The sequence below is a fragment of the Beta vulgaris genome, chromosome 5, assembly GCF_026745355.1.
Source record: "Beta vulgaris subsp. vulgaris cultivar EL10 chromosome 5, EL10.2, whole genome shotgun sequence".
NCBI lineage: Eukaryota > Viridiplantae > Streptophyta > Magnoliopsida > Caryophyllales > Amaranthaceae > Beta > Beta vulgaris.
This window is the reverse complement of record NC_079206.1, coordinates 43,896,272-43,905,541: the sequence shown is the minus strand read 5'-3', so window position 1 is coordinate 43,905,541 and position 9,270 is coordinate 43,896,272. Positions and strand designations below refer to the sequence as shown.

The 9,270-nt window shown below is 35.1% G+C and overlaps 1 protein-coding gene across 1 annotated transcript; it reads left to right on the top strand.

Annotated features, from left to right (window-relative positions):
* The first annotated feature begins 278 nt into the window (after positions 1-278).
* On the top strand, positions 279-8,902 carry LOC104893559 (aluminum-activated malate transporter 9). The gene is made up of 6 exons (XM_010679677.4): positions 279-885; positions 2,504-2,641; positions 2,743-3,012; positions 3,169-3,305; positions 3,394-3,540; positions 7,794-8,902. The coding sequence occupies exons 1-6, from the start codon at positions 333-335 to the stop codon at positions 8,400-8,402; spliced, it is 1,854 nt and encodes a 617-aa protein (XP_010677979.2). The 5' UTR covers positions 279-332; the 3' UTR covers positions 8,403-8,902.
* The last annotated feature ends 368 nt before the right edge of the window (positions 8,903-9,270 follow it).

The window sequence follows — 9,270 nt, the reverse complement described above, 5'->3', positions numbered from 1 at the left end:
ATAGATTAACCTGGTCCCTAAATAATCAAACTAGTTACTATATAAAAAAAAAGATGGCATGTTCTCTTCTTAATATTGAACTTGGACAATGTCTAATTTTAAATTAAAATTAGACGGTCTCTTACAAAACTCACTAGAATAAAAAAAATACTTAGCCCAACTTCTTTCAGATAGTCTTTTAGATACAAAATATAAATAAATCCAACAAAACTCCAAGATTCTATAAATAATAAAACCACAAAATGGTGATTCCTAAATATCTTTTGGTTCTTCCAGGTTACGAATTTCTAGGCGAACAACAACAAAAAAGAACACGAAGAAAGCTACTAATAATGCGCTCCTTTAAAAAAAGACAACTATTCATACACAATTGGGGTTTGTTTCATTCCTTGAAACTTGTGCTTCACTTTCTTTCTTCTTCACTCAATACTCCTCTTTTTCTTTTTCTTCACTCAGTTAGTTCATCATCACCAAAAACATCACTGATCAGTTTAATGGCGGGTAAATTAGGATCATTCAGATACAGTTTTGCAGAGAGGAGAGAGAGAGAAAGATTACTCCAGTCAAAAGGTCATGGGTACTCTTCTTCATTGGGTTTACCCTTTTTAGAGGACCCACTTGAACAACACCAAAATATCAATCATCATCAGAAAAACTGCTTAATTAAAACTTTTGTAAATTGGTGGAATGGGTTTGCAGAATTCACAAAAAAAGCTGTTGATATGGGAAAATCAGATCCTAGAAAGATTGTATTTTCTGCAAAAATGGGACTTGCTTTGACACTTTTATCATTTCTTATCTTTTTGAAGAAGCCTTTTGAAGATCTTGGCCGTTACTCTGTTTGGGCTATTCTCACTGTTGTTGTTGTCTTTGAGTTTAGCATTGGTAATATATTCATTTCTCTCTCTCTATCTTTTTTTTTTTTTTTTTTTGTATGTGATTGAATTTTCCTTTTCTAGGTTTGTTTCTTAAATTAGTAATATATTGTGTGTGCTATGATAATTTTTATCCCTGGAAATGGAATGTTTTCTATTAATGGAAATTTTTTATTCTAAAAGAAATTAATTTTGACTTCATAAGCAATATGGTGGAGTTTATTTAATAGTTTTCCATTGCATATGGTTTCAGAAGATATTGTCTTCTCTTCTATGTTGTGTTTATAGTATGTAAAAGGTGAATCTTTTTTTTTGTTTTACTCCTTGGCCTTGGTTGATGAAAGAAAGATCAATTTTATTGATTAACATATGAGACGTCCTGATTTGTCTATGTCATAGTAACAATTTTGGTGTTTCTTTAGGTCTGTTCATCTTACATGATCTTTAATTTAGCTGAAATTAATAAATGGTGCATTCTTTTCGCTTCGACTTATCTAAACTTATTAAACCTGATTGAACTTGATTTCACCTTATACTTTCACTTTATTAGACGTGATCAGACATGAAACTTATTCTCTTAAGGTGAAGAGAATGCACCCTAAAATTGTGTTTTACCTATTATATTTGGTGATTAAATATTATAATGATATTAATTCTTTTGTTAAATCAAACTGTTAGTAGAAAATATGTTGTGAGAAGATCTATATTCTATAAGCATTCCAGTGAATGTTTGCTGCTTGGGTGCCTAATGCATGCACCTATTCTATACTGAAATAAACTAGATTTTACTGAATTGAGCCTTTATTCACTAAATATTACTCCCTCCATTCCTATTTAGAATTTTTTGAGAGAGAAAAGAAAGTCAAAATAGGAAGAACAAATAGGAAGGGAGGGAGTATTATTTTAAGGTGAACTGAAGAGGCCTAATTGTTTACATTATGTTTAAAGCTAGTGCTTTCTCTTGTGAGTCCTCTCATGTAATCCCCTACCTTGTGGATGTTTCATTCAAACAAGTGAACTTAAGTTAATCCTTTATGTTTAACTCTTATGCGCCCTTTCTAGTGATCCATCTAAATGAGATGGAATTGAGAAAAGATTGTTATGATCTATTAAGCTTGAATATGTTGATAATAAGTGGTCGGAGCGATAATAATCATAAGATGTTTGGTGTGGCTAATAATTTGGTTCTATCTCTTAACTTGGCCTTGCTGCTTCCTAATTCTTGTGTTTAATCTTTAAAGATTGGATGGAAACTATAGAAGTCACCCTTGTAAAATACTTCAAGAAAACTTCCCTTTTTCGCTTTTGTGGAACAACATGAGTGATACCTTTTGTCTAGCATGTTTTTGAAAAGATTATGCTGTTGAGTAGAATGCCAGATTTGAGAGTAATGCCATTTCTTTGGTGCTTTAGATTTGTAAAAGCTGTGAAAATTTTCTTATAGCTAATATTTTTTCTTTCCAAAACCTAGTTATTGTAATTCTGGACAATGACTACACACTGCTACACAGTCTGTATTTGTAATTCCTGATGTTCTGCTGAATCAATGCTCTTTACTGTTGTTTTTTTTTTGTTTATTTTGTCATGCTTACATATCTTTTTTTCCTGCCTGTCTGATGCGTTTCTAGGAGCAACTCTTAGCAAAGGATTCAACCGTGGATTGGGGACATTATCTGCTGGAGGACTTGCTTTGGGAATGGCAATGTTGTCAACTTTTGCTGGTGACTGGGAAGAACTTGTAATTATCATTAGTATTTTTATCATAGGTATGGTACTAGTGACAGCAACTCTTTCCTGAAGAATTTTCATCCCTTTTTTAATTTTTTTTCCTAAGCTGCTTTCCTTATATGGTGCTGCTCAATGATAGGATTTGTTGCCACATTTTTGAAGCTATATCCTACAATGAAGCCTTTTGAGTATGGATTCAGAGTATTTTTGCTGACATATTGCTTTATCATGGTATCTGGGTATAGAACAAGAGAATTTGTCGAAACAGCTGTTACTAGATTCATACTTATCGCACTGGGTGCTGCTGTTGCCTTGTTGATAAATACTTGCATTTACCCAATATGGGCTGGGGAGGATCTGCACAACTTGGTGGTGAAGAACTTCACAAATGTTGCAGTTTCTTTGGAAGGTTGGATGATATTTCTTTCATTTTTTTTATAGTACACTTACTTATCTATGATACTAATGGAAATTCTTAGGTGTTGATTGTCTATATATGTCTTGCCTGTTGTCTTTATCTACAAGTTTGCGATTTTTGAATAACTCCTGCTAAGTTACTCTTTAGGTGTTGTGAATGGGTATCTAAGCTGTGTTGAATATACTCGGGTCCCTTCAAAAATTCTTACTTTTCAAGCTTCTGATGACCCACTTTATAGTGGTTATAGATCGGCTGTAGATTCAGCAAGTCAAGAGGATACTTTGGTAAGTTCTTTGCTGGATAATTCAGTGCATTCTTGCTGTTAGCATTCATCAGGTGTCTGAGAGCCTTTTTTGTTTGTTGCATGTTTAGGTAGGTTTTGCTATCTGGGAACCACCTCATGGTCCTTACAAAATGCTTAGATATCCATGGAAAACCTATACCAAAGTCAGCGGCGCTTTGAGGCATTGTGCATTCATGGTTATGGCCATGCATGGCTGTATTCTGTCTGAGATTCAGGTTTATATTCATAGCTATCTGCTCCTTGGTGGTCAGTTGTGTTTATTGCTTGTTTGGGCTTCTATATCAGTAATCAGTATTATTATTTAAACATTCATATTTAAAATGTGAACTTCATCTGTTCTGGTTGGTGTCTTCTTCCTGGGAAAGCTAGGTGAGTTGGTATTAGCGAATGAAGTGCTGGATCATTAAAATCGAGGCAGTTGTCTCACTAATATGGTTGATGGTTCAACTCCTTATTGGTTGTGAGCAGGCATCTATCCTGTTTTTTTTTTTTTTTTTTTGGCATATGCAGGAAGGATGTGTCGCGGACTTATATAAGGGAGAAGGGTATTCTAGGAAATAGCTTTATGAGCTAGTAATTAGTGGCTTGGAGAATAAGCTAGCTACTTAGCTAGGATAGAAACTATATAAATAGAGGAAATGAGAGAACGGAAGAATATTGTTAAGAGTTTTAGTTAGTTCTTGGGAGTGACCCAAGCCTCTCGGAAGGTTGTTACTATCTTTACATTTTCTGCAATTTCTGTTAAATCAATACAGATCCACTTTTAGTCCCTAAGCACTATCTTGATCTAGAATATGCCATTTCAGTTCATTAGAAAATGCTATAATTATATGGCCCCCCGCACTTCCTCCCCGTACTGGTATTAGGCTGAGGCAAGAGCTTCATGAGAGGCAGAGGAAAAAGGTAAGGTGTAGTACTTTGATTAGCTCGTTGTTCTTTAAGTTGGATCATGAAACATTTAGTGATAACTCCAATGGTGCAAAAAATTCAAGATGGCTAGTGTTTACACAAGAGAAGTAATACTCTCGTATGAAGGTTGCCTACTGATGTACTATCCATAAAGCTGCTTTTTCTAAGGATTTGATTGTTATGTCATTGCAAGTGAATTCTTGAAACCAAAAATGTTTCTTTGTTATGCCATATTTATGGGGTGGGGACAAGAGGGCATGGTGTGGGCATTGAGGAGAGTGAGAAAAGGAATGTGTGCTAGTCCTAGTATACAAGCAAAAACCACCCCCTAAATCCTAGCTAGGAAACAATTTGGACTTAGCCTCTAATTACTTTTTTAATCTAAAGGTTACTTGGATGAGGAAACAAACCAAACTTAAGAAGACTATTACAGGCAATAGGCGTTCAATTACTAGTTGCAATTAAGCAACAACCAACGACAAAACAACAATAACGCCTACTTTAATTAACTAATGAACTAGATCAGTTCATTAACTAATCATTGCTAGTTGGGACCTAATTGAAGGGCTTAAAAACTAGATGTGTCTCCATAGCTTAAACTAAATAAGGTGAAAGCCTGAAATGGTCCCAAAATAACTATAACTCACTAAAATTATTAAAATTTTGACATGTTAAAAGCCTTGCTTTTAAGTGCGAGATAAGAACCATGCTAGCTCTGCTAGGAAAGTTGTGAAGATAAGTAAGATGAAAGGTCTTGATCTGCATCATTGATAGTGAATTATCTATGAGATATTTGTGGCATGGCATCCCCTTGGCGTTAGCATCTAGTTAATTTCATGTAAAGTAAATTGTTTATGAGGCAAGTTATGTGATTGCTGAATAGGGTATTGGCCTCAACAAGCAAATTATTGTTTCCTTGGAATATTCTGAATTAGATAAAGTTGATAGCTGTAAAACTATAAGGATGATATTAAGTTCAGTAACCTGCTACTTCATCTGGTATGCTTATCTATGGTACATTTTTGGGATTGTAGTGTTGATCTTCTGACTAGGGGTGCATTTGAGAAGTTCCTACTGCCCTATAAGATCAAGCTCTGTTTAAAGTGGACCCATAACTTTTGCATGGGAAGTAGGTTTGCTTCTGCATTTACTATTACCAATTCAATGAACACCTCAGTCAGAAATTTAATCAAGGTTTTATCCATTAGATAGCCTATCGGCTATCACCCTTGTAAACTATAAGGATGATGTTGAGTGCAGCTAGCTGCTTGCATCACCTGGTATGCTTTACATTTTGCTATTTTGGCAACTTATGTGTTGGATAATGTTGAACATAAAGCTGCCTACTTTAACCAGTAATGAAATTGTTGTTCAAGCTCTTGAACTAAAATGTGGTCATTACATTTGATTGTGGATAATTTAGACAGTTGTGGCAGTGGCTGCAGTTTGTAGCATTGTTTTGTTTGATGTGACAGTCGAATGACCTTATATGTTGACCAGATGAAAGAAAAATGTTATAGGACCTTCGACTCTAACATAACCCGCGTGAGCAAACTTCCAAAAAATTTAAAGCAAGGTGTACAGTTCTTCTGCTTTATAGAATAAATTTTCGATGGATTATACAAAATTTGCTAGCACGCTTGGAACACAAGGAGCCAACACACAAGCTACTACGATGTAAAAGCTTCATGAACATTGGGATTCTCATATATTTTCTTTTTTGGTGTTTCATAAGTTGCCTTAAGGAGGCTCTGTTGGTTCACTTCATAGTATACTTGGGGTGTTCCCATGGTAACTTCCACAACTAGAGTGTCAATTTATGGGTGCACCAAAATATCTATCATTACGCCTTAAAGAAAACAGAAATATAGAAAGGGATCATGATATTCTGTGGGGCCTCGTGAGTAAGGGTCAAAAGAGACCTACACAGATGGAAATCATGCCAAGCTTGTAACACACTAAGACAGATCAAGTTTGGAACATGGTAGCTCAGAATTGTAGAGAAGGCTCATGCTTAGATACTCAAGTTGACATGATCAATAGCCTAACGGGGCCTGTTAACTTGATAAAGGATGCATCCAAGCTCTTTCTAAGTAATTGGCTGTCTTATGAGGAATAAGAAATGCACCTAAAGTAGAACTAGTGGTTATCTTTAGATAAATTAATTAGGTAATTTCTGTTTACCTTTGATATCATATAGCATAATGGTGTACGTAGTGGTGCCAATATGGTGATACTTACTAAAATGTAGGCAAGAATTGGCCTTCGTCACATACTTTTACTTTTTTTGCATCCTAATTTTTATTTTATTTTTGGTGGTATGGAAATTTTAAAGAACAAGATCTTCAGACTGTTTTTATTTATTTATTTATCATGTAGATGATAATTGTTAAGCTCCGTTGTCTTTGCTTGGGATTTGTTTAAAGTTTGAATTCCCAAGAAGACTCCAACAACTATATGCTAGTATTATTCCCTTATTTCTTCCTATTCTACCTGTTCTCCTCCCCTTCTTTGATGATTAAGGAATATTATGTGCTAACTGTATCCCATTTTGTCTTACTCTTCTGCTTGTTCTTTTCCCTTTCTTGGTGCTTTTCTTCCGATGGATACTTATTGCTGGGAGTTTCATTTGCAAAGCAAAGGTGTACATACCCAGAATTCTTACGTTAAGCACCAAGTACCCCCCTTTCCCGTCCCAGCAAATAAAATGCAAAAAAAAAAAAAAAAATGAAAAGAGGAAACGTAATGGATACTTGTGCACAATTTTTGATTTACTAAAAAACTTGGAGTTACTTGTTTGTCAGTATGTTTTGTAAGAGAGCACCTACTTTTAATCTAAACTTAGATAACAGCTCAAACCCTTTATTAAGAAGACAACGAAACACCTTTTTTGAATATAGTGACTAGTTTAATCTATATGGCGATCAATTTAATTTATCTAGTGACTAGTTCAATCCATTTAATTATCACATTTTTTAGTCCACTAAGTGACTACTTTAATCTATATAGTGACTAGTTCAGTCCATTCGGTAAGAGTGTAAGACTGCCGAGTTATTTTTTAAAAGTGTTGTTCTAATTCGAGATTCAAAGGGAAACAAAGGAAGGAAAAGAGAAGGGATGACTAGGTTGGTGCGAGATGTCTAGAAATAGTGCTAGGTTGGAGTGAGTTGTAATGAGCTTGTTAGGGAGAATGTAGGTTTGAGTTTGTCTAATTTTATGTCAAAATTAGACCTCCTATTCTAATAATAGGTGCTTGTCTTAATGTGCATAATTCATGTCATACACCGTTTCTTAAATTTTAGTGCTTTGTGACAATGACAAGACATGAATTTTTGCCTTTTTTTGAGGGAACCAAGACATTAGTTTTTAGTATAATGAAATATCATCTTAAGTGAATGTAAGATTATTGTTGCAATTGTGTCTTCTATTATTTATTTATTTGCTCAAGTGCATGTACTTCCTCAAGCCTTACTACTTTCTCCCCACGCTGTTATCAGCCTCTTTTGCAATTATTTAGCCTCTTACCACCCATTTGTCTTTTTTCCTCTCCATACAACAGGCACCTGCTGAAAAAAGACAGGTTTTTCGCATTGAGCTTCAAAGAGTAGGTAATGAAGGTGCTAAAGTGTTGCGTGAGCTGGGAAATAGAATCAAAAGAATGGAGAAGTTAGGTCCAGAAGAAGATATACTTTATGAAGTAGACGAGGCAGTAGAAGCATTACAAAAGAAGATTGACAGAAGGTCTTATATTCTTGTCAACTCAGAGTTTTGGGAAGTTGGGAATCCTCAGAATGACCCTGCACAAACTCGAGATCTGCTGATAGCGGATCATGAAAATGCAATATCAGAAGTGAAGTCAGTCAGTGACTTTGAAGCACTACATAGATTGGCGAACCTTGATGGTGAAAACCTTGGAACCCAGAGGAAGCAGTCATCTTTGCCTGCTCCATTGTTATCCATTGGTGACGACAAGGATCCAAATAAAGATGAATCAAAGACTTATGAGAGTGCAAGTGCTTTATCTTTAGCAACTTTTGCTTCGCTTCTTATTGAATTTGTAGCAAGGCTCCAAAATCTTGTTGAATCATTTAAAGAACTAAGTGAGGAAGCGAATTTTAAAGAACCTGTTCACTATCAAAGACCAGAAGTACGAGTGGCTGGTACTTGATCTGATCATAGAGATTCGTGGTTCTTAAAAGAACCTTTACTTCAGTTTTCCGAGTTTTTGTTTCATTCACGCCCTATTTCTAATTACGGCATGATCAGGAAGTTTCTTGCCAATACGGGACTGTAGATAGCTATGAAAGAGTAATATTAACTCACCTTTTTGGCTTCAGTCTTCAGTGGTGATGTCTCTCGTGCAGATGTTGTGGCAGGAGTGTGTACTTATTATGTCTTCATGTCTGGCAAGTTGAGGAGCAGCAGCAATGTTGTAATGCCAAGAATTTGATGTTTCTTATTAGAGTTCAATCTTGAAGAATGAAACCTCAGAAATGCTGGTTGCAATTGAGGGATGTTTTGGTGATTAGGATCATGTATCAAACTGTACATATAGGAAACTTATTCATGGACAAAATTGGGAGATGCTACCATGCTTGTACATAAGCTAAAATTACTCCTCGCACTGATGTTCAGAAAAGTTTTAACGAATCATTTCCATTGGATCGATCTAGTCCTTGTATAATTCTTAGGGAATCGTCTGATGATCATCAAGGATTGTTGGATCATGGTGAGGACTAATATGATTATGTGAGCCACAAGTTTCTTGCGGGGACCGATTTATTTTTTTTAAAACAAATTTTATTGTGTTGTGATATACAAGAACAAGTGTGGGGCAAATCTGGACAAATATAACAGGTTCGGTATACTTTCTTGAAATTGGACCCTTCATTTGTAGTTTGAAAAAGATATAAAATTCATATTTACAGCTTGCTAATAGGGACTATTTTCATATAATGAATTTTGCGGATAACAAGAATTAAACTAATGTTCTCATTGTTCCTTCCCTTGCAATTTTACTGTTGATCCAAAAGTTT

Bases quoted from the DNA above. Each gene is read 5' to 3' on its own strand.
- LOC104893559 (XM_010679677.4), top strand. From the start codon at position 333: ATGCGCTCCTTTAAAAAAAGACAACTATTCATACACAATTGGGGTTTG. The intron at 2,642-2,742 runs GTATGGTACTAG...GCTCAATGATAG, and splicing joins CATTAGTATTTTTATCATAG to GATTTGTTGCCACATTTTTG. The intron at 3,306-3,393 runs GTAAGTTCTTTG...TTGCATGTTTAG, and splicing joins CAAGTCAAGAGGATACTTTG to GTAGGTTTTGCTATCTGGGA.